At 38.3% G+C, this 24,261-nt stretch overlaps 2 protein-coding genes across 3 annotated transcripts in view; both read left to right on the forward strand.

Annotated features, from left to right (window-relative positions):
• The window catches only part of bor (ATPase family AAA domain containing bor), a 46,691-nt gene extending 38,142 nt beyond the window's left edge, over positions 1-8,549 (forward strand). For both annotated transcript variants that reach the window (XM_068356743.1, XM_068356744.1), the window contains exons 8-14: positions 183-330; positions 2,767-2,869; positions 3,191-3,283; positions 6,083-6,234; positions 6,888-7,055; positions 7,881-8,079; positions 8,258-8,549. In XM_068356743.1, the coding sequence (XP_068212844.1) occupies positions 183-330; positions 2,767-2,869; positions 3,191-3,283; positions 6,083-6,234; positions 6,888-7,055; positions 7,881-8,079; positions 8,258-8,374 (980 nt within the window). In that variant the 3' untranslated portion in view covers positions 8,375-8,549. The remainder of the gene's footprint in view (positions 1-182; positions 331-2,766; positions 2,870-3,190; positions 3,284-6,082; positions 6,235-6,887; positions 7,056-7,880; positions 8,080-8,257) is intronic.
• A 14,920-nt stretch (positions 8,550-23,469) lies between these two features.
• The window catches only part of RNaseZ (ribonuclease Z), a 79,128-nt gene continuing 78,336 nt past the window's right edge, over positions 23,470-24,261 (forward strand). Inside the window, exon 1 of the mRNA XM_068356745.1 lies at positions 23,470-23,657. Within this exon, the coding sequence (XP_068212846.1) occupies positions 23,514-23,657 (144 nt within the window). The 5' untranslated portion in view covers positions 23,470-23,513. The remainder of the gene's footprint in view (positions 23,658-24,261) is intronic.

Consider the following 24,261-nt stretch of genomic DNA (forward strand, 5'->3'; position numbering starts at 1 on the left):
TTAACTTTGTTTTGATAGTATTTATATTTAGTAGAATGGTAGGCATTATTTTGTCAGTGGTGGGAAACTATCTTGTATATCTAGTTCTAAATTACTGTGTGTAAATTACTCTCATCAGAAATCATTTATATTGATCCTTTATGCTTCATGAATGTTATGTATGTTTTATATGATTATTTCAGCTAAGCCATCATTGGTACGAGAAACATCAAGAGTAAGTTTATTTGATGCTGTGCGGCACCCAGTTGAATCCATAAAGAAAATTAAAATGAAGTCGGAGGATGTTCTTGAAGGTGTTGTTCTTAATCCTAGTGTAGAGGAAAGAGTTAGGTAAGTTTTTAACCAAGTTTGGATGTTCTTATATTTATTTGAGTGTGAAGTACAGTACTGTACTACATAATTTTGAGCATAGTTCTGTTTTATATTCATGTGAAATTATCAGATTAATTATACTAGAGGTCCTCTCCTAAGGGTAATTTTTAACCAAATTTAAGAAAATCTGGGTATTATTTATTGTTTCCATCCCTTTATTTCTGGCTTCTTTGCTCTTTTCTCTTCAGTTTCATTAAGATACAGTTACCAATTGGTTGTGCATTATTGTTAAATACTATGGCGAGAACTCAGAAGTCAATGGAAGTACTGTATAATTATTTCAATTTTTGTGTATTGCATGTTTTTTATGTCATTCTACATTTTTCAGTCATTTCACACGTTTTGTATGGTTAAATTGTAAAAGCAGGAAGGGGGCCCACTATGAATGAGAAACCATCTTTGAAGACCCTCTTTCTTTCAATAGATACATTTAAGCTCTTGACTGCATGATTTTAGATAATGAGTAAATCACAAGTGTAGATTATTGGTCCCTTAGTATATTGTACAGATAAGAGAATGTTTGTAGTAATTAGTAGCTCAAAATATGCAGGCTGAAGGAATAGATGAAACCCTGGGAAACCAATACAAAATATACTCCAAAGCAAGTTAATCTGATTCCAAGAACAAGACTGTAAAGGGAAGACTGAGAAGTCTGTGGAATTTCCATGAGCATGTCCCCTTGTTAGTAAGACGTGTTGGCAACAGAGAGCACTGATCAGTACAGTCTATTGTTTACATCAGGACTCGAGATAAGAAAAGAGAGCTTATTATGAATTATGTTTGTGACTACGTACTGCTAAATAATGATAAATACATCTATGATTTTTTTAAAAACATATTTTGTTGAAAAACAATACCTACAGTAATGTTTAAATTCCATAAATAGTTATACGTCCATAGGGGTTTTCAGGGAAATTTGTCAATAGATGGTGCTGATATAAGAACTAATGCACAGGGTGTTTTTTTTTTGTAGAGGATCTTTCCATTCTTCTCTTTATTGTCTTTGAACTATGACTGGAGAGAGTTATGGCACAGTACCTATGGCACAGGCCAAAGTTTCAAAACATCTGTTATGTGGTGGTGATGAGAGATATGAAACTGTTCTAAATGACAACATAAATACTGCTAATGAATAAATAGTCTTGATTTATAAGAATAGATGATGGACAAAGTCCAACTACTCTGAAAGGTTGGCATTCTATAAGTTCAACTACTTTACGAATCATAGGAATTGAAATTTCATGTTTACAAAACAAATTAGTCTTAAAGGTCTCAGTAACTTACAGTCTTAGGGGTTGTCAGTTATCAGAATCATAGTATATGTTTTTTTTTTATCGATGGTTATATGATGAGAGGATATGAAAAGAGTAGATCAGGAAAGCTGGAGATATGGAAATGGGAGGACAAAGACTTGCTGGAAGACACAGGAAATTGTAGAAAAAGAGGAAGAGGGAAGAACTATAGTGCATTTCTTTTAGCGAGTCATATTTGCACCGACTCGCAGCGGTGCCCCTTTAGCTCAGAAAAGTTTCCTGATCGCTGATTGGTTGGACAAGATAACTTTAACCAATCAGCGACCAGGAAACTTTTCCGAGCTAAAAGGGCACCGTTGCGAGTCGGTGCAAATATGACTCGCTAAAAGAAATGGACTATAGGTATGATGGGAGTTCGGGAAGACAAGAGTTAAACTACATGAGAGAAGTAAATTGAAAGACCTCATTGTAGTTGGATGGATATGGGTTGTTTTACCGTGGACTAAGTAGACCAATTAGAAATTTTGTACAAAGCTGAATGAAGAATGAAATAAATAACATTTGGCCTCATTTATTTCATTTGTTAAAGGATATTCAGTAAAGGGAGCTTTGCTCTTCGTATTTTGTAATTCAATTCAAATACCATTTCAGAAGTGCATATTGTTTATTTTTTTACAGAATAAATATGATTCTTATATATTGTTGGTAAGCAAAACTTGTCCATGATTTTGATTTCAAAATCTATGCTTACCCAAGGCAATGAAAAAATTATACCATATACAATGTATTTTGGGCAAGTTATAAATGTATGGGGCAATTAGAATACTGTACATGTAGTAAGTATTTGGCAATTGCAACCCTCTGCAAAGACAGACTTTTAACCTTTCCCTTCAAGAAAGAAAGAAAAAGGCTGTTTCCCTAGATAGTTACCTACTGTATGCATGTATCCATCAAAATTCAATTCTAAAGTCCACTTTTGGCAAAAATTTTGTTAAAAATCTACTTATAACACTATGCATATCCTCTTATTCATTTTGCTAACATCCTTATCCAAAAAAGTTAGTCCTCATATACTATGTAAAAAAAAATAATCTACTTTCGTTCTTTTTTATGTTGGAGGTAATTATTTATTATGTTACAGGGATATAGCCATTGCTACAAAGAATACAAAATATAACAAAGGCATGTATAGGAATATTCTCCTTCACGGGCCTCCAGGAACTGGCAAGACACTTTTTGCGAAAGTAAGTCTTTCCTTTATGCATGGTTTGGGTTATTACATATTTAACCTAAACTTACTTTATTATGGAAAAAACCATTCAAGTATTAAGAGAAAAGTAAAAGTATTAAGAACAAATATGAACGGTAGAATATCGGAATCCTCTCATTCCTATTCTTCTTTTGAAAATAGCAAATAATCTAATGGTCCAAAGATAAGTGAAGTATATTGACTTGTTTCTTGAGTGACAATTGCTAACTACTATGAAAGTTTTTTTTATCTCATTTCTTTTGGTAATACAATCTTGTTTATTGTTGGTCTTATGTTTTTTTTTTTTTTTCTACAGAAATTAGCTATGCATTCTGGAATGGACTATGCCATAATGACAGGTGGAGATATCGCTCTCCTTGGTAAGGAGTCAGTAGGTGCTATTCATAAGGTAAGAATTACGATAATATATGATTGTTGTTACTGTTTGTTCCTACATGAAATCAAACCTTTATTTATAAGGAGCATGTTATCAGCAGTTCCTGAGAGATGAGATCAAGGATGCTATCCGTATCATTGCAGAGACCGCTCTCCATACACAAGGTCGAAATGCGAATGGGTTCTGACAGTATTGCCTTCCACGTGATGGTGATCTTACACACACACAAGCTTCACAAACACAATCGTCCACATAAATATGAAGATTTGATAATGAACTAAAGATTGAAATATAGTATGCTTCCATGAACTTCCAGCTCGTCAGTGGCAATGTCTTTTGAGTCTTCTTTTATCTTAAAAGAACCCGTGCTATTTCAGCTCCTACACTAGTGATTGCTCCAAGGTTGTAGGGAGCATCTCTGGTTGGCAGCCATCAATTTCCCTACCACATGGTTTCAGTGGAACAGGAACACTATTAGAGTCCAGTTGTTGATTGACGAGACACCCTCCAAAGGAGTTCCACTTGGCTCTGCATGTCCTTGAATTCTGCCGTTCATGAATTAATCCAAGGAGGGGGAGTTATACCTGAAGAACTGTAGCAACTCCAAACGGGATTTACGGTAGTAAAACACCTGCATGTTTAACTACTGGAAATCCAAGCAAAGCTTTTATCTTGCCAAGAATCCCTGTAGAGTTTCATAGGATATCTAGTAGTGTTGAAAAAGGAAAACTCCATCGTCATGACTTGTGCCTACAAGCGCAATTGATGTGTGGGGTGGAATTGTCTCCAGCAGCAGGGATGGTTCTGAGTGATGACATAGTGAAGACATGCCAACCATAGCTAGATGGTGTCTGTATTGGAGGTGCCGTGTAGAGTTCAGTAGTGCCTGAACTTGGTCTCTCTTATACACACTGAGTCCGTGCTTTGTACGATGATAAACTGTTCCTAGAGTAGGGGAGAGAATATTTCTTTGGATATTTGTCGGATTGAAGTCCCTGTTCTAGCCTTTTATAGGAAAGTCCTGGGAGACCAAACTGCACCTGTCCCACAAAACTTTTTTTTCCATATGTCAAAACTCAAAACCACTTTTTTTAAAGTAATTTTTATTTTTCTTAACTACTGTACACAAACTTAAATTGTTTGAGTTACACTGCCCACATCAACCAATACGCAAATCCTAAGTTAAAGGTGAAAATGAGGGTTGTTCCACCCGCTACCCGACAGGCATTTATGTTAACCTGATTAAAAGTTTAAATGACCATTCCAGCATTGTTGAAGTCATAGCCCTATTAAAGGACTCACGTTTGCATAATTAGGAAGATGTAAGTTACTTTAAAAATGTTTACAGTAATATGTAATACTGTACTCATATTCTTCCCCAGAATTTAACCTATAAATACTCCAGGAACACACATTATTTCTTCATTAGGGATATTCTACTCCTGTTTATTATACTGTATTTTAAGAATAACTCTACTAGGATAATAGCATACATCAGTGGCATGCACCATTTAATACATTTCCTGAGGTTCTCCTTATCAGCTGATATAAGATACTTAAATTTTTGGCAAATTGGTAGTTTGCTATAAAAAATGGACAAGTTCTATTTTGCTTTTTTCTCTGTATGACAAATGGGGGCTGGGGTATAATAGCTTTGGTATCAATCACCTAAAATGTGAACACTATTACATTGTCTACCTTAAGTTTATTGTTAACTTTTGTGAGACTGATGGGTGTTACTGAGTACGGTAAATAAATTATACTCGGGTTTATAACCAAAAACAGGAATCGTATATTTTTCCTAATTGTTATCTTGAGGTTTATCCATTTCTGATCATGAATACTGATATAGAGCTTCACATTGTAAATGTAGTACGACTATAATAGGTAAAAAAAAAAAAATTGCCACTTCTGTAACTGAAATTTGCCTGCTCCAATAAGGAAACTAAACAAAAATAATAACTTCAGTTCAGGAGAAACCATTTACCTTTAGTTGAAACTAGTTAACCCTTTTACCCCCAGGCTCTTTGGAAATTTCCAACCCTTAAGCCCCAATGGGTTATTTTTTCCCCAGCACATTTTGCAGCATATTTTCTTTAAATTGCTCTAACAGCCTTAATTTTTGTCATAGAGAGGTCAGGTTGGTCTCATTCTCTTGGAAAATGCCTAAATTTTCTTAAAAAATTATCAAAAATATGAAAAAAAACAAATTTATAGCATTTTTTTGCATGGACGTACCGGTACGTCCATGGGGGTAAAGGGATGGCTTTTGTGAAACGTACCAGTACGTCCTTTGGGGGTAAAAGGGTTAATGTGGAGTGCATGATAATGAAATTTTATTGGTTGAGTATTTTGATTATTAAAGTTACAGGTATTAGTATGTCAAGGTTTTTTTTTTCTTTTTAAATAGTTTGATTTTTCTTTTTGAACTAATACAATATCAAAAATTCTGTAGGGGTAAGGTTTCATTTTGTTGTTATTGTTGCCTGCACATTACAGAGTAGATTCTTCAGATCATAATGGTTGGTTTTTCTGTAACAAAGACACTGCCTCATAATTGCCCATTTTTCTGTTTGAGTTATGTCGACTTGTATTTTTATATTACATATATTTTTCTAAGTTTATGTTGGATTACAGTTTCATATGAAAAATTTAATCTGCTAAAATGCTCTAATTTTACAGTATTATGTATTTTAGAAAATTAGTCATTCATTTCATCAGCTTAAAAAGTTGATTATAACAATATTCAGTTTAATGTGGTAACTTGAATTTTATTTTTTAAAAATAGCTATATACGGTATATATTTTTAGGTGTTCGATTGGTCATCAACATCGCGGAAAGGTCTTGTATTATTCATTGATGAAGCCGAAGGATTTTTACGGAAACGTCACGAAAATATCAGTGAAGAGCTGAGAATGGCGATATCAGCATTTTTATACCGAACGGGTACTCAGACTGACAAGTAAGTATACTTATGATTTTTGTTTAGTTATCCCTAATTTTGAGAATCATTCAATGTGAACAATATATTTATATAGGATCTTCTTATTTGCATTTTATTAGTACAGTATTGTCCATGTTTGTTCATAGTAAATTTTCTACTGAGAATTTTATAAGCCTCTTGGAATATTTTATTTTACTCAACTTGTATAAGATGATTGTTTATATAGGTGAGTGTAGGTGAGGTAATATCTGCGTCCCTTTTTTTTTCTGACACCCTAAAGTATCATGATACTCTATTGGTTATCTCATACTTAGTTTAGTACAAGCACAGGTTTTTTTTAATCCAGTTTTTAGGAATTAGTCTATCTTTTTTTTATTGTTTTGTAATACGTTTGTGCAAAACTTTAAGTGATGCTTGTACTTCCTTTGCAACACCACAATAGTGAACACTTGATTTTATTTTTATTTCACTAATGGAAACACATAGGCTTCATAGTGCATTTTTGACTGCTAAAGGGTAAAAAAAGCTGTCTATTCATGTTGGGTAACATGTAAAAATACATCAGGCTTTTTCAGGGCAAGGTTTTAACCTTTATATGTAGTACTGTACTCTACTACACGTAGCACATTAAGTTCACCGTTTAGTTTAAGATTTAACATTTTTATTTACAGGTTTATGATGGTTCTTGCTTCAAACACTCCAGAAGTCCTTGACTTTGCAGTTGTAGATCGTGTTCATGAGCCTGTTGAGTTTCCATTACCGACAAAACCAGAACGGGAGCGACTTGTGCGTCAGTACTTTGAAAAATATATTTTGCTTCCAGCTGCAGAGGGTAAAAGGTAATGTCAATTTTACTTTGAGATATCCAGACTTAATTCTGTTAGGTTGAGAGACATATTTCAGCATTAGAGGTGCTGTGATGAGTTCAATAGAGCTTTGACTTGTGGGTCTCCCTTATATGCTATTCATATTGATACTCTGGCCGAGGAGCAGAGAAAACAATCTTTGGTATTTTTTGTTGTATTGTGTTCCATGTTGTAGCCATTTAAAGGTTTAAATGCTGCTCATGAATGGCAGTGGTAAGGGACAGTGACAATGCCCTAGAGACTGACCATATGTACATATGATCAGCACCCAAAGCCCCTGTCTACCCAAGCTAGTACCACGAAGGGCCAGGTAATAGCTACTGATAACTCAGCAGATTGACCTATAGGCTCCCTCCAAACCCGCCTTCCTTAATTCACAAGGATGGTAAGGATGCAGACACAACCAGAAACTATCGAGCTTGAGCAGACTTGAATCCCAGTCCAGCGATCGCTAGGCAGGGACATTTCCAATAGGCCACCACAGCACCTCCCTAAAAATAGGTTGTTCCTTTGTCAACCACCCTTATTTTTGGTAAAGCATTCAATGAGTGAGCAAAAAAATCATTTATAAAATTGTAAGTGAAGTGTGATATTGGAAACGGACATTTGAATGATAGGCAAAGCAAAATTCAGAATATTGTGGGTCACTTCCTTGTGTTATACTAAGTTCTTGAATATTATTGAATATGGTCATGTACTGTACTCTTGGTATGTTGTCTAATATTGTAAGACTTATCTCTTGTATGTTTACAGTAAGGTTATTATCCTTAACCTCATACATTTTACTTGGTATTGCAGGAGATTAAAAGTTGCAGAATTTGACTACAGCGAGGCATGTTCAAAAGTTGCGGAAATGACAGAAGGCATGTCGGGTCGTGAGATAACGAACTTGGCGCTAGATTGGCAAATGACCACCTATGCTTCTCGAGAAGGCATTTTCACGAACGAGATCATGTTGAAAAGAGCGGAGGCAGCTCTGAGACACAGAAAATATAAGGTTTGCATCAGGCTTTATTGTAATGTTATTAAAGTCTAATTTTTAAAGCTTGTAGTCCTAAGCATCCAGTTGCCTAAGTCCTTTTCATGATTGTTTATTCAAAATCATGACAAGAACCAATTTTAGTTCTTTGTTTGTTTGTTTGATTTTTATTAAGATCTTTCTCTGATCTCTTCAGGTTTCTTGGCGAAGTGCCCATGAAGTGAAGAAAACCATTTTTAGCGGGGCCTTGGTCGCAGCAGTAGAAGAAGGAGCAGTGTCAGCACCACCAGCTAAACCAGAAGCAATTAGTTGAGAAGAAATATTCCAATAGCATTGTTAGTCTTGTATATGGTTATTTGTATAGTAAGAAATTTTGTTAATATAGTATTCATTTTTGAAATAATTGAACATACTGTTTATAGTTACAATCATTTGAACAAGAATCATTGTAATATTTTTATGTTTATGAAAATACATTATGAAAGGAATGAAGATTTTGATTTGCACTCTCTTTAATGTAAAGAATAATTTTTGAATATGAGAGATGGTTATATTTCTTGAAAAGTTGCACAATTTTATCATTTCAAAGTAATGCATAATTTAATGTCCAACGATTCTGGTTGCTGGGTATTTCTGTAAGTAGCTTGTATTTTGAAATGGCTATTGTGTGTTGTTTGCTTTTGAATTGAATGCTGTTGAAAATTTTGTTTACTTTACATTTAGATTTTGTTTTATTTTGAAGAATAAGTGATTTAATTTAATTTTGATTACCAGTTTTACATTGGTTTTCTCTAAAAGGAGTTAAAATTGAGTTGTGTACAGTACTTTAGTGTAAGAGTTTTATTTCTTAATCATCATCAATACTATTGGCATTAACAGTTTTACATTGGAATTCCATATGAAGATTTTGAGTTGATGAGTATGAATGCAGTACAGTTCAGGAGAGTGCATTTTTTGCTTTATGCATTTCTGCCTCAATTCCTATCTAGTGCAATTCTTTATCAATGCCCTATCGTATTCATGTTATGAAGAATTCATGTTGGACTTAATCCTACTATGACTGTACAGTATTTGTTGCTATTTTAGTTTAGAAGTTGTTCCTTTCCCTGTCTCATGCTGTGCCAAACCTTGTCAGTGTGTGAAATCTTAGTCTATTTACCTGCCTTTGGGCACCACATCTCTTAGCAAAATATTCCTTGGTAATATATGGTCCTATAGATGTGCTTCATTTATGTTCCTTTGCCTTTTGTGATCATCATTCTTTGTAATTGACCATTAAAGTAGTGAAACCTCTTGATACAAAAAACTCATTTCATGAAATGACATACAAAGTTTATTTTTTTGGTTCATATGAAAAAATACTCTGAATACGAAACGAAATTTGTGCGGCCGCCGAAAATTCTAAAATTCGCCTGCCGCACATTTGTTTGAATTTAAACTCACCACCATCGTCCTTCTCACCTATTGGTTATATCACTACCCTAATGGTAGTTACTGCCATAAGATCTTGCTCTCCTATTGGTCCGCATCTTTCCCATCATGCATCTGCCGGCGTCCCTCGACCATTTCTTTTCAGCATTCGCTATCCTCCAGATTGAATTCGTGTTGGTGATTTTGATTTTGTACTTGCTTTTTGTGTTGCTTTATTCAATCTGAAATTCTATAGCCATGGGTCCCAAGAATGTTGCTGATGTTTAAGAAAAGAATAGGATGCTTTCAATGGAGATAATCAAGCTGTATGAGGGTGGCATGCAGTTGATTGTGATTGCTAAGGAGTATGGCCGAAATCTGTCAATGATTAGCAACATCCTTAACCAGAATGAAGCTATCAAAGCAGCAACACCTTCTTAAGGCGTGACTGTCCTTTCTAGTAAGAGGAGGCCCATTCATAATGAGATGGAGAGACCTCTCCTCTGGTTTAAGGATAAGAAAATTTCGGGAGACACAATCACAAGGTCAGTGCCATTTTTGGTGATCTCGTGTATGCTCAGACTGAAGAGGATGCAGAAGGGACATCGCAACAGGTACCCCCAGAGTTCAAGGATTCACGCGGTTGGTTTGAAAATCAAGAATCAAGTTAGGATTAGTTTTCTACTTTTCTTCGTAATAGTGTTAAGATAATGATGTTACTAATATACTGTTCAAGATTGCCCTCAATAGTTTTTTGTTTTGTTTTGTTTCTGCAACTGGCTTGAACGGTGTAAGTTTCCTTCCACTCCCTGACTTTCTTGACAGTGGAGGTGTTTTAATTTTTGTATCTTAGCACCTATTCCAGTTTATGAACTTAATTTCTCTTTTATTTTTATTGAGTTTCTATTGTAATCCCTTGCCGTAAGTTCTTGACTAACATAGCTAAGTATTCCTTTTCTCAGATACTAGCAAACCTTTAATGTTAGCAATTCATCATGCACTTTGATTAGTCATATCCAGTAATGTATACTGTATCATGGTAGGAGTGTAAAGTATCATTTTGAATTACCTACACCCTGCCATTTGACGAGGTATCTAGGCATTTTTTCTTTGATTTTTAAAGGTAGATTACACCTAAATAAACCCAATGCTCCAAGGGCAACGTGATCAAGAATTGACTGGAACTGTGCCAGAAATTACATAAATATTTGGATGAATATAAGAGATGAGATAGGAGGATTTTTAACTTATTGTTATGACAGATGGGGAGAACAAAAAAGAAGCATTAGCTCACACTAATGGTGAATGGCCTTTGCGGGGCCACGTGGCCCTAAATCCAAGCCATATTTCATTATGATAAACTGTTAGGAGACCAACTGGGTAATTGAAGGGCAATGTTACAACCTTCCAAAGGAGAGAGAAAATGGCCTTGCCCTATATGTGCTGATCTGAAGTCAATTCAACCTTCGAATTGGAAGTTATGGTATCCAAGATGATGCATGAAACTAGAGATGGTTAATAATTTATTAAGAAATGGATCTGTAACTAAACAAAGGTGGTAGCTTAGTAAATCACATCAACATGTCATTATAAGATTTATCACAAGGTCCTAATTGCCATTGTTCAAAGATTGACTGTTGTTAGTAGTGCATTCATATTAACAACACGTTACTGCATAGTTTAAAGGCCACTCATGAATGGCAGGGGCAAGGGATAGTGACATTGCCATATATATATATATATATATATATATATATATATATATATATATATATATATATATATATATATATATATATATATATATACATATATATATATATATATATATATATATATATATAAATATATATACATATATATATATATATATATATATATATATATATATATATATATATGTATATATACACATACAGTATATGTACACACTGTGAAGAATTTTCTTCACTACTCTTCTTCTTCATAGTTAATACGTAGACTTTGTTATTGTTCGTGACGTCACGGTTGGGAAAAATGTGAGTAATGTCTCTTTCTTAAGCGAGTGTCCCAAGATTAATACTTTTGTGTTGTTTGTATACATTATTCTACCGTAAGTATTTAGGTACAGTATTTTAAATCTCTTAATTACAACTCAAGTCTGCTAGTCTAGGAGGTATGGTTGTCCACACACGTAAGCCCGACTTGCTAAATTACCTTTTAGTTTCATTTTTATTCTGTATGCCAATTGTTTAGAATTAGGATTATCTTTGCCCCCTGGAGTTGCAAGATTTCTCCTTGTATTCTAAATAAGTGTGTTGCTTGAAATTCACAAGGCACAAGATTTTTGAGCCTGTCCTAAATGAGAGTTGGCATCTCAAGACTGTAGACCTACGCACCAAGATATGCTTTTTTTTTGGGAAGGAAGGAGAACGCAGCTGACCTGAACTCGACCTCACAAACATACAGGCCACGGTACGAAACGGAGCTGCCCAGTCAGGCTCCAATGTCAACCTCGTGCTCCCACTCTCCATCACTAGCCTGTCCCCTTACACAATAACTAGCCAAGAATACGTCGTAGAAGAGGTCAAGCAAATGACCAGTGTTAGTGCATAGCTGCTAATTCTACAGCACGTCGGTTCCAGTCTTGGGGGCTAGTTGGAGAGCTTGGAGGGGGCCGTTGACTCGGCAAATTAAGTACTGTAGGCCTAGTGAGCAAACTGAAGACCGCCACATTTAGGACACGGGCGCCCACAACATATAAAAATCTTGTGAGTTTAACTAATGGCCATTCCCCCTTTAGATAAGTTTCAATTTCTCATAAGTTAAGTTTAGGTATTATTTGGCATTACATCTTTCGGGCTGCGTGCATGGAAATTAATGTATTCATATTTTTTTGATCTTGGTAATTGCTTGAGGTCACTGACCACATGTTGAGACCTCACAGCATCCTACCGCACAAATTGTTGATCAGAATGTTTTGACTTATTTATTCTGTTTGAGGTTTAATCCACGTGTTAATTCCGTTCAACGTTTTCAAGTTTTTGTTGTAAATTCACTTATTCATTTTATCACATGTAAAACTTATATTTGAGTTACTGATATTTTTTTTCCAATTTTTAATTTGTTGTGTTAAAATCATCGAGTTATTTCCATTCCCTTTTCTGTAATAAATCATTTGGAATAGATTACACATTTTGGTATCTTTAACCACATTTTATGAATTTAGCTAATTTATACTATTTGACGGGTCAGAAGTACCCAAGGTGTTGAGAGTAACCTACTCTAAACAGGTAAGTTGGTATCAGCGAGTGTACGCTCTTTAACTTAGTGCTTTGAAGGTGAAGATCCCCATTTAACTTTACTTTATACTTTTATACTCCGCTGTTCCCCCCTTTTTTTTATTGTCTCTAGTTGCATTAACGTAAGTTACCTGTACAGCATCTCACTGGGGTCACTGGGACGGAATCGAAACAGAGCCTTAGAGTGAGATGACTCTAGCCCTGACAAAGCTAGAGTAGGCCATAAATTATTTCAAAATTGTGTGGAGTTCTCCGGCCTCTGGACAGTAAAATTGCCTCCTTTTGTATTTAAGAGTGACGGTCAGTGAACTATGGCAGTAAAGTATTAGCAGGGCGTTTGTGTCCCGAGAGTAAGTGCTCATTATCCTCCCCTGTTGAGCTTTGGGTAATTGCCGTAGGGAGACTTTCCTGGACTAAGTTCCCCCTCAACCATTCACATAAAAATTCTCCACACGAGTGGTCCTTCGAACCGGATCTATCACCTTTGACTTTTGGGTAATTAAATTAACGTAACCTAGCTTGATTAAGCAATAAATACCTCGCTATACCACACTTACCCACATGCACCAGCCACATTGTAGTAAGTGTAATGCCCAGACTTGAGTTGGAACGAGAGAAGAGTTTTGTAATTTTATAGTATTTGACACACGCTTAAGGAAGACAGTGTAACCAGGTTTATTTATGAGTTCTGAGACGACAGAACTAGATATGTTCAGGTCATCGATTTAGGTTGCATGCTGCATGTTTTACTATTAACTTGCGAATTTCTATGCCCGTCGGTTCATATGATCTGTTCACCTAATTTTGGCATTTAACCAGAAAGTTCCGAGACACTGGAACTAAGGTATATCCCTTTCGTTGTTCAGACTTCATTGTTTACTGCTCCAGGCGAGCACCGTTCATTTTGCTCTGTTCGACTTAATTTGCCAATCTACTTTTTTCCATAATTTTGTACCTCGGTTTACCATCCTTTGTGCAAGTGCTGTAATTTTCTTACTAACCCCTCTTGTAAGCTTAACCCCGTGTCCTTGGTCACAGAACTTTTAGCGCGATATTGCTAAGCCTACAATTTCATGTAGTCACTAAAAAATTTGTTAAAGGTCGTCTTACCCATGTGTAGCGTATCCTATTTTATTTGTGATTACCACTTGACAAGTGCGTCAATAATTTTACCTTCAGCCTCAGCGTAAATTTGCACTTTTGTCCTTTTTGAGAGAAACTTTTGCGTTTAACCTCCGTGTGAGGAAAGCTTTATGTAATGTCCTCTGTTGTGAGTGAGATTTAGTTATCCTTTGCATGAGGTAATTTCAAGTTTAGCCTTAGCGCGAGTGGTGTTTAAATTGTTTTGCGATTTCCATGTGCTACTAGTCACATTGAGTAATTTTTGCGACTATCTAAGTTCTATTTACTTTGTCATTTTGGTGCTAGCCTATACTGTATAGTTGTAAATTGTCATTGCCACTTACCACACTTTTTCATTGTGCATTTAACCAATCCATGGTCACTTCTTGTGCACACATAGCCGCACAAGTTTCCCAAACCTTTCGAGTAGGGTGAATTTCCATTCCTCAGACATACCCATAAATCTTAAGAATTTATTTAACTTTGAATTTGCAAACTCCGCACATCCAAGGGTTTCATCCAAAATGTCTTTACAAATTCTTAATCTCGGTAACCCTCCACAACCTCAGGCTGAAGCTCTCAGCTTGGAGGAACTTAACTTACGGCTTGAGCAACAGGAGGTCGATTTCAAATTTCTATGTGAGGACGCAGATCTGGCCCTCCATAGCCTAAGTTCAGTAGATCTTTCACGCATGTCGTCCCCTGGGTTGGATCACTTTAGCGTTCACATCGGAGGTATCAGGGACAAACTCAATGAATACAAACAGTTTTGGCGGTCTCATTATAAACATCCGACCGTGGTGGCGAATTACCCAATGCTGGTTGACTGTGCAAAACGAATTGAAACGGCCTTCAGTAGCATTGTGTTCCATAAGACCACTGGCAACCAAGCCCAGAATCAAACACCTGGCGCAAGCCCGCAGACTGTTTATGTGTCCGTTGCCTCTGAGCCTGATCCCCCCATTTTTGAAGGTCGTAGGGAACGTTGGACGGGTTGGTGGAGCCTTTTCCGTCAAACCATACACGAATCTCCCAAATATTCCCCAGCGGATAAGTACAAGATCCTTCTACGGTGCCTAAGAGGACCAGCCCGACGTCTTGCTGGAAACAGGATCTGGACAGAGGGTTTGTACGAGAGGACCATCGCTAACCTCATCCAGGAGTACGAATCCCCTGATCTTGACCGTCATTTGCTGCGTAAGAAGCTCTTTAGTATGAGCCCCCCAGCGGATGATGGCCCTGACCTCAGACGGTTTCTGATGGAGTGGAACAATGCTGAGGAAGAATACGTGCAAGTGACCAAAGCCCCCTTGTCCGAAGATCTGTTGGAGCATGCCATCCTGAGTAAGCTAAACCCCACTCTCTTGGAGACAGTTTATCGCCGTTACAATAGCACATCCGTGTCCTTGCAAGAGTTAAAGGACGGACTATACGAACATGCACGCACAAAGGAGCTAGCCAAACTGTTGACGGAGCCAAGCAAAGACCGGCTTCCTGTTAAACCTTCTAACTCTGGAGTAAACGGCAATTCAATTACAAAATTGGCTAAGCCCTTCCATAGAACGACTAGTGATGCCCTTAAGCCGAAGACACCATCTACTCCAACCCAAAACCCAGCAAAACCCACTCAGAAGCGTGCACCGGAGCCGGCCAGAGCTCCCCCACCAACAGGTAACCCTGTTCGGTACAATTGTGTTTTCTGTGACCACAATGGTCACTCATCTACAAAATGCCCCCGGTTCCCCGATTCAAATAGTCGATTAACGCGGTTGAACCAACTAGGCTGTTGCACTAAATGTTTTTCGACGCAACATGTTACCCGTGATTGCAACGCCCATGTTACATGCCAGAACTGCCAACGTGGCCACAAATTGCCTCTCTGCCCTAACATCGTGACCGTGGGTCACCAACCCGATGGGCCAAGAGCAGATCCACCTTCTGTTCAACTTAACCACATAGCCTCGAGTGAGACTGAACAAACCAACCAGGCGAACGAAATAAACCCTGCTGTTCTACCCACCTTCACTGGCGATCTAATTAATGGAAAACTTAAACACACCACCCGAGTTTTCCTGGATTGTGGTGCCCAACGCACGTTTGTTCATCCCAATGTAGTCAAGTCACTGAACCTTGCTCCTGTCGGAAAAATCGTGTTCCGACTCAACTCGTTCAACATGGACGAACCACCTCAGTGTTCAGACTTGGTGCAGTTCAATTTGAAAATTGGTCGCCGCAAGCATAAGGTCGTTGCCATTGTCAACCCGAACGTGGGGAAGAACATAAGGACGCCTGGATATACCCATGCAGTTCGCACTCTAGAGGCTAGTGGTCTACGTCTTGCAGACAGGCAGCCAGATGACAATGCCACTGGCATAGAGATCATCCTCGGAGCCGATTACCTTCCCCGACTCCTCAAGCGCACTCACAACATCAAGGGTGTCAACTTGTTCAGTACACCAGGTGGATATGTGGTTTGGGGAGAGCTGCCAGATTGGTCACGAGAAGGGACAGAACCCCCAGAGGTTGATAGTCTGTCGCTCACACTAAACCGCATCAGCGTAACAGACCCTGTGGGAGTAGAGCCCCCCGTCGAGAATCTTTGGAAACTCGATGCTGTGGGCATAAGCAATGAACCCTTCAGCCATCTTGAGGCACAGGCCGTTGATCTCTTCAAGCGTACTACACGGTACGCAAACGGAAGATACACAGTGCAACTACCCTTCAAGAGTGATAGCCGACCAGAGATAAATTTTGGTAGGGCTTTTGCCCAGCTGATGTCCCTTAAAAAATCTAAAGACCCTCAGTTATTCATCAAGTACCAAGCCATCCTTGACGAGTACATGAAGGAGGGCTTTATCGAGCCGGTCGAGCTAGAACCTCATAATGACGGTCAAATGCACTACCTACCCCATCATCCTGTCCTCAAAAATTCCACCTCCACACCAATGCGCATAGTATTCAATGCCTCGGCTAAATCGGGACCAAATTCAAGGTCTCTGAATGAATCCTTGTACACCGGGCCAAACTTAGCCTCAAAAATTCAGTCCATGATCCTCCGGTTTAGGGAAAAGCCATTTGGTTTGACGGCAGACATCTCTAAGGCTTTCCTGCGGATTGAGATCGCTCAGGAACACCGTGATTACTGTCGGTTTCTTTTCTTTAAGGACTCCAGTATGTCCGAAGTTGTTGCGTACCGCTTCAAAGTGGTCCTGTTTGGGGCCACCTCGAGCCCATATTTGCTCAACCAGACAATCCAACACCACCTGGATGCTCAAACGAGTAGTCTTGCCTCACAGCTTAAAACAAGCTTCTACGTTGACAACTTTCAACGTTGCTACGACTCGCCCACGGACATCCTTAGTGAAAGACAGTCCATAGAAAAAATTATGCTGGAAGCCAACATGCCCCTTGCCAAATGGACCACTAATGCCCCCATCTCGGGAGACTTCACCGAAACGGGCCCCCAAGATTACCTCGGTCTGGACTGGAACACCGCGGATGACACATTAGCCGTCAAGCTCCCCTCAGGACTGATGTTAGAGGACTATTCACACGTCAACACCAAGAGGAAGGTTGTCTCTCTGTTTTCTTCCATCTACGACCCTATTGGCCTGATCTCGCCGGTCACTATCCTCGGCAAACTCTTCATTCAGAAACTCTGGATGATGGATCAAAGTTGGGATTCACGCCTGAGCGAAGAATTGATCCGCGAGCTCGGTGCCATTCTTAAGAAATACAAGGGTCTCGAGAACATTAAGGTGCCTCGAAATGCACATCAGGGTCACCAGGCTGCATTACATGTGTTTGCAGATGCCTCCAAGCAAGCCTTTGGAGTGGCTTGCTACGTGGTCACAATTGAAGGTAAATGCCAGCTCCTCACAGCCAAGGCACGAGTTACCCCTAAACGTATGCTGGAATTGGACGAGAGTCAGTCCATTCCCAAGCTTGAGTTGACCGCACTCCTGTTTGGATGCCGACTAGCCCAGTATCTGATAGAATTACGTCCAGAAACATACGTCTCTACGACAGTGTGGTCCGATGCTTCCACGGCCCTGCAGTGGGTACACAGCCGGCAGAGCACGTCCCCATATGTTCTCAATAGGGTTGAGGAGATAAACCGTATAAGGTTGAACTGTCGGTTGCTTCTCAAGCATGTCCCCACGTCCTGCAATCCCGCGGACCTGGCGTCGCGGGGAGTAGCCGCCAAAGTCGTCCTCAAGTCCAACTTATGGCTTCATGGACCAGCCTGGCTGATCGACGTCTCAGCTTACCCGGACCAAAGCAGATTCCCTACTGAATGGGAGATAAAAGCTTGTCCCATTAGACTTTTGCCACCGCAAACTCAAAGATTTGCTCATTTCTCATCTCTTGATGAGGCAGTTAGGAGCTATGCAGCCTTGCTGCGCCTGACGAGCGGATGGGCTGAGCACAAATTCCCCCATTTAGTCCAAAGGTTCCCACGAAGACCACTTACCGCCATCATTCGTGTGTCACAGGCGGCGAGTTACCCCCAAATATTACGACAATTGCAAGGTAAACCCGCCTTGTTGACGTCCGATGAACGAGCCTTTATCGGACAACGGAAGCCCTATATTGACAATAACGGTGTTCTAAGAGGCCGATCCCGCCTCAGTGATGCACCCCCGGAGTCCGGCTACATGGACCCCATTCTCCTAGAGTCCCATTGTGCTCTCTGGAAACTTATTGTTGAGCATTGGCATGAAGTGCTGCTGCACTGTAACACCTCCACTCTTCTTGTCCACTTACGCAAGGAATTTTGGGTTCCCCGAATGCGCCAGCAAGTGAAGAAGATTCTCAAACGGTGCATACATTGCAAAAGAGTACAAGGCCAGCCGTACCCAACCCCACCGTTAGCTCCAGTCCACCCTAACCGCCTCAATGCTGAGGTCCCTTTCAGAGTAACTGGACTGGACTACACTGGCGGCTTCAAAGTGCATCATTCCCATGTGGACATGGTGTACGTACTGCTGTTTACCTGCGCTGCCACGCGGGCAGTAGCTTTAGAAACTACTACTTCCTTGACAGTTGTGGAACTAGTCCAAGCGATACGAAGGTTGGCTGCCCGATTTGGGATGCCCCAGTGCCTTGTGTCTGACAATGCCTCAACCTTTCAAGCTGGTCAGACACTCTTGACAGAACTCATGCAACACCCTGTTATCGACGGGTTCAAACGGGCTCACAACCTCACTTGGAAGTTCATCACTCCTCGAGCCCCGTGGCAAGGAGGGTTTTACGAGCGCTTGATTGGGTTTACCAAACTCAACTTGCGCAAAGCCACTTACCGTTGCCACCCTACGTATGATGAGTTTGTGACCTTGGTCCGAGAAGTAGAATGCGTGGTGAATGATCGGCCTCTAACATATCTGGATGCTGACGACCCCACTGATACTCCTTTGACCCCAAGCCACCTACTCTATGGTCGAACCCTCTCATTAGCACCTCAAGTCCACCTGGCTGACTTGACTGATCCTACTTTTCGAGAAGGGGACATCCTCCGCAAAGATTACCAGAAGCTGACCAACATGCTGCAAACATTCCTGAAGAGGTGGAAGTACGACTATGTCAGTTCCCTTCGAGAACGACACCAGAAGTCTAGTCGCCTCCACCCGAACATTCCTAGAGTTGGAGATTTATGCTTGTTGATTCTGGACGAGGTCAATCGAGAGGAGTACCCTTTGACCCGTATACTCGAAGTATACCCAGGTCGAGATGGACACATTAGAACAGTCAAGGTCCGCTCTGCAAATGGAGAGTATGTACGTCCAGTCAACCGACTCATACCTTTGGAGGTTAACGAAAATGGCCAAACGCTATCCGAACCAAGTGAGGAGGAACCTCCTAACACCCCTCCTCTCGAAAATCTCGACAGTCCTCCTAGAGACCAACTGGCCGAGAGAAATGATGAGACCACAGCCGAAGCTAGGTCTCCTGTAGTCATCGCGGCGCCTCGCCACGCCAGGCCTACACGGGCCTCTGCTGAACGTGCGCGAGCCCTATTCCAGGAGATCTTGTAGTAGCTTTACGTAGTCTTCCTCAACCACGTGAAGGACTGCTGAAGTTTTTGATTTGTCCTTCCCTCCGCTCTTATCTTGCAGTTGTAGTTACCCTTTTGTACTAAGTCACAGTTAACTCTGTTTTACTTCCGCTTGTATACGTACCAATTTTGTTTGACTCTCGCTTGTAAATCGTACTTCGCACTCATCTCGTACGCGGTTCAACTTAATGCCAATTGCTGACATAACATAGCGCAACTAGTCACATTTATTCTTTATTCATTTAGTATACTCATCTCATATACTAACACCTAATCCACATTGCATTAGTCTACACTAACCCTTCTCTTTTTCCTCCCTTTATCCCCAGGGTGTGAAGAATTTTCTTCACTACTCTTCTTCTTCATAGTTAATACGTAGACTTTGTTATTGTTCGTGACGTCACGGTTGGGAAAAATGTGAGTAATGTCTCTTTCTTAAGCGAGTGTCCCAAGATTAATACTTTTGTGTTGTTTGTATACATTATTCTACCGTAAGTATTTAGGTACAGTATTTTAAATCTCTTAATTACAACTCAAGTCTGCTAGTCTAGGAGGTATGGTTGTCCACACACGTAAGCCCGACTTGCTAAATTACCTTTTAGTTTCATTTTTATTCTGTATGCCAATTGTTTAGAATTAGGATTATCTTTGCCCCCTGGAGTTGCAAGATTTCTCCTTGTATTCTAAATAAGTGTGTTGCTTGAAATTCACAAGGCACAAGATTTTTGAGCCTGTCCTAAATGAGAGTTGGCATCTCAAGACTGTAGACCTACGCACCAAGATATGCTTTTTTTTTTGGGAAGAAAGGAGGACGCAGCTGACCTGAACTCGACCTCACAAACATACAGGCCACGGTACGAAACGGAGCTGCCCAGTCAGGCTCCAATGTCAACCTCGTGCTCCCACTCTCCATCACTAGCCTGTCCCCTTACACAATAACTAGCCAAGAATACGTCGTAGAAGAGGTCAAGCAAATGACCAGTGTTAGTGCATAGCTGCTAATTCTACAGCACGTCGGTTCCAGTCTTGGGGGCTAGTTGGAGAGCTTGGAGGGGGCCGTTGACTCTGCAAATTAAGTACTGTAGGCCTAGTGAGCAAATTGAAGACCGTCACATTTAGGACACGGGCGCCCACAACATATAAAAATCTTGTGAGTTTAACTAATGGCCATTCCCCCTTTAGATAAGTTTCAATTTCTCATAAGTTAAGTTTAGGTATTATTTGGCATTACATCTTTCGGGCTGCGTGCATGGAAATTAATGTATTCATATTTTTTTGATCTTGGTAATTGCTTGAGGTCACTGACCACATGTTGAGACCTCACAGCATCCTACCGCACAAATTGTTGATCAGAATGTTTTGACTTATTTATTCTGTTTGAGGTTTAATCCACGTGTTAATTCCGTTCAACGTTTTCAAGTTTTTGTTGTAAATTCACTTATTCATTTTATCACATGTAAAACTTATATTTGAGTTACTGATATTTTTTTTCCAATTTTTAATTTGTTGTGTTAAAATCATCGAGTTATTTCCATTCCCTTTTCTGTAATAAATCATTTGGAATAGATTACACATTTTGGTATCTTTAACCACACTATATGAATTTAGCTAATTTATACTATTTGACGGGTCAGAAGTACCCAAGGTGTTGAGAGTAACCTACTCTAAACAGGTGAGTTGGTATCAGCGAGTGTACGCTCTTTAACTTAGTGCTTTGAAGGTGAAGATCCCCATTTAACTTTACTTTATACTTTTATACTCCACTGTTCCCCCCTTTTTTTATTGTCTCTAGTTGCATTAACGTAAGTTACCTGTACAGCATCTCACTGGGGTCACTGGGACGGAATCGAAACAGAGCCTTAGAGTGAGATGACTCTAGCCCTGACAAAGCTAGAGTAGGCCATAAATTATTTCAAAATTGTGTGGAGTTCTCCGGCCTCTGGACAGTAAAATTGCCTCCTTTTGTATTTAAGAGTGACGGTCAGTGAACTATGGCAGTAAAGTATTAGCAGGGCGTTTGTGTCCCGAGAGTAAGTGCTCATTATCCTCCCCTGTTGAGCTTTGGGTAATTGCCGTAGGGAGACTTTCCTGGACTAAGTTCCCACTCAACCATTCACATAAAAATTCTCCACATATATATATATATATATATATATATATATATATATATATATATATATATACATATACATATATATATATATATATATATATATATATATATATATATATATATATATATATATATATATATAGTAGAAAGTAGGTTGGCCAGGGCACTAGCTACCCGTCGAGATACTACCGCCAGAGAGCTATGGGGTCTTTTGACTGGCTAGACAGTGCTACATTGAATCCTTCTCTCTGGTTACGGTTCATTTTCCCTTTACCTACACACAGTGAATAGTCTAGCCTATTCTTCACTTGCTCTCTGTCCTCATACACCTGAAAACACTGAGATTACCAAACAATTCCTCTTCACCGAAGGGGTTACTGCACTGTAATGGTTCAGTGGCCACTTTCCTCTTGTTAAGGGTAGAAGAAACTCTTTAGCTATGGCCAGCAGCTCTTCTAGGAGAAAGACACTCCAAAATCAAACAATTGGTCTCTAGTCTTAGGTAGTGCCGTACCCTTTGTACCATAGTCTTCCACTGTCTTGGGTAAGAGTTATCTTGCTTGAGGGTATGCTCGAGCACGCTGTTCTGTCTTGTTTCTCTACCTCTTGTTTTGTTAAAATTTTTTATTGTTTACATAGAAGATATTTCAATGTCGTTACTCATCTTAAAATTTTTAATTTTTCTTTGTTTCCTTTCCTTACTGGACTATTTTCCGGGTTAGAGTCCGTAGGCTTAAAGCTTCCTGCTTTTCCAACTAGGGTTATAGCTTAGCAAATAATAATGATAATAATAATAATAATAATATTAATAATTTACACATGCATACACACACACACACACACACACACACACACACACACACACATATATATATATATATATATATATATATATATATATATATATATATATATATATATATATATAATATATATATCTATATATATATATATATATATATATATATATATATATATATATATATATATATATATATATATATATATACATATATATATATATATATATATATATATATATATATATATATATATATATATATATATATATATATATATATATATATATATATATATATATATATATATATATATATATATTGTGTGTGTGTGTATAATGAAACAAAAAATGGTCTATTTATCATCTATAAAATTTTCATAAAAATATTACAGAATATCGAATGGTTTTATTTTATATATACGAGTTATAAAACAAGGAATAGAAGTTTATTATCTATAAAGTTTTAACTAAAAATTACAAATTTAAGAATAACCAAAATATTGATGAAGTATATAAAGTTAAATTTTATAAAATTATTCACAAGATGGTAAGTTAAAAGGAGAATTTTATATTTTTCTTACAACTTAACCCGTAATTAATTTATATCGAGCAACTCGTCCGGTAACACGGTATTAGGCATAGGCTGCATGCTTGACCAACGTCAGGGAAATGTACCTTGCATCATGTGTTGTTAAAAGAATATTATCTGTAAATGCAGTACCATTAGCAACTCTTCAAATACTACGATCTACCATCCGGAATTACAGTCATAAAAAGAAATTGCTTGACATATTGAATAGTATGCCTAAAAAGGTAAGAAAATTCGGAACCCAAATCTTTACGTTTGCTGTCTGAAATCGCTATACAATATATTTACTTTATCGTAGAATTCTTTACTATATTTAAGATTTTATGTTTTTGCTTAAGATATGATGTAAGTTTGATCAGTTCTTTCATATGCTCATAATGTATTTAAGTGAATCTATTTATTTGATTTATTGTTATTTGCTGAAGACTGATTTTAAGCCACGTCAAGCTTATGTTGTTTTAATTTGTATAATACTATATATATATATATATATATATATATATATATATATATATATATATATATATATATATATATATGTTTGTTTTTATTATAGTTACAGACGGAAAAGCTTTTCTACTAAAAAACAGTTTGTATCTATAACTTTACCTTGATATATATATATATATATATATATATATATATATATATATATATATATATATATGTATATATATATATATATATATATATATATATATATATATATATATATATATATATATTTAGTAGGTTGGCCAGGGCACCAGCCGCCCGTTGAGATACTACCGCTGGAGAGTTAGGGGGTCCTTTGACTGGCCAGACAGTACCATATTGGATCCTTCTCTC

The sequence above is a fragment of the Palaemon carinicauda genome, chromosome 33, assembly GCF_036898095.1.
Source record: "Palaemon carinicauda isolate YSFRI2023 chromosome 33, ASM3689809v2, whole genome shotgun sequence".
NCBI classification, from domain to species: domain Eukaryota; kingdom Metazoa; phylum Arthropoda; class Malacostraca; order Decapoda; family Palaemonidae; genus Palaemon; species Palaemon carinicauda.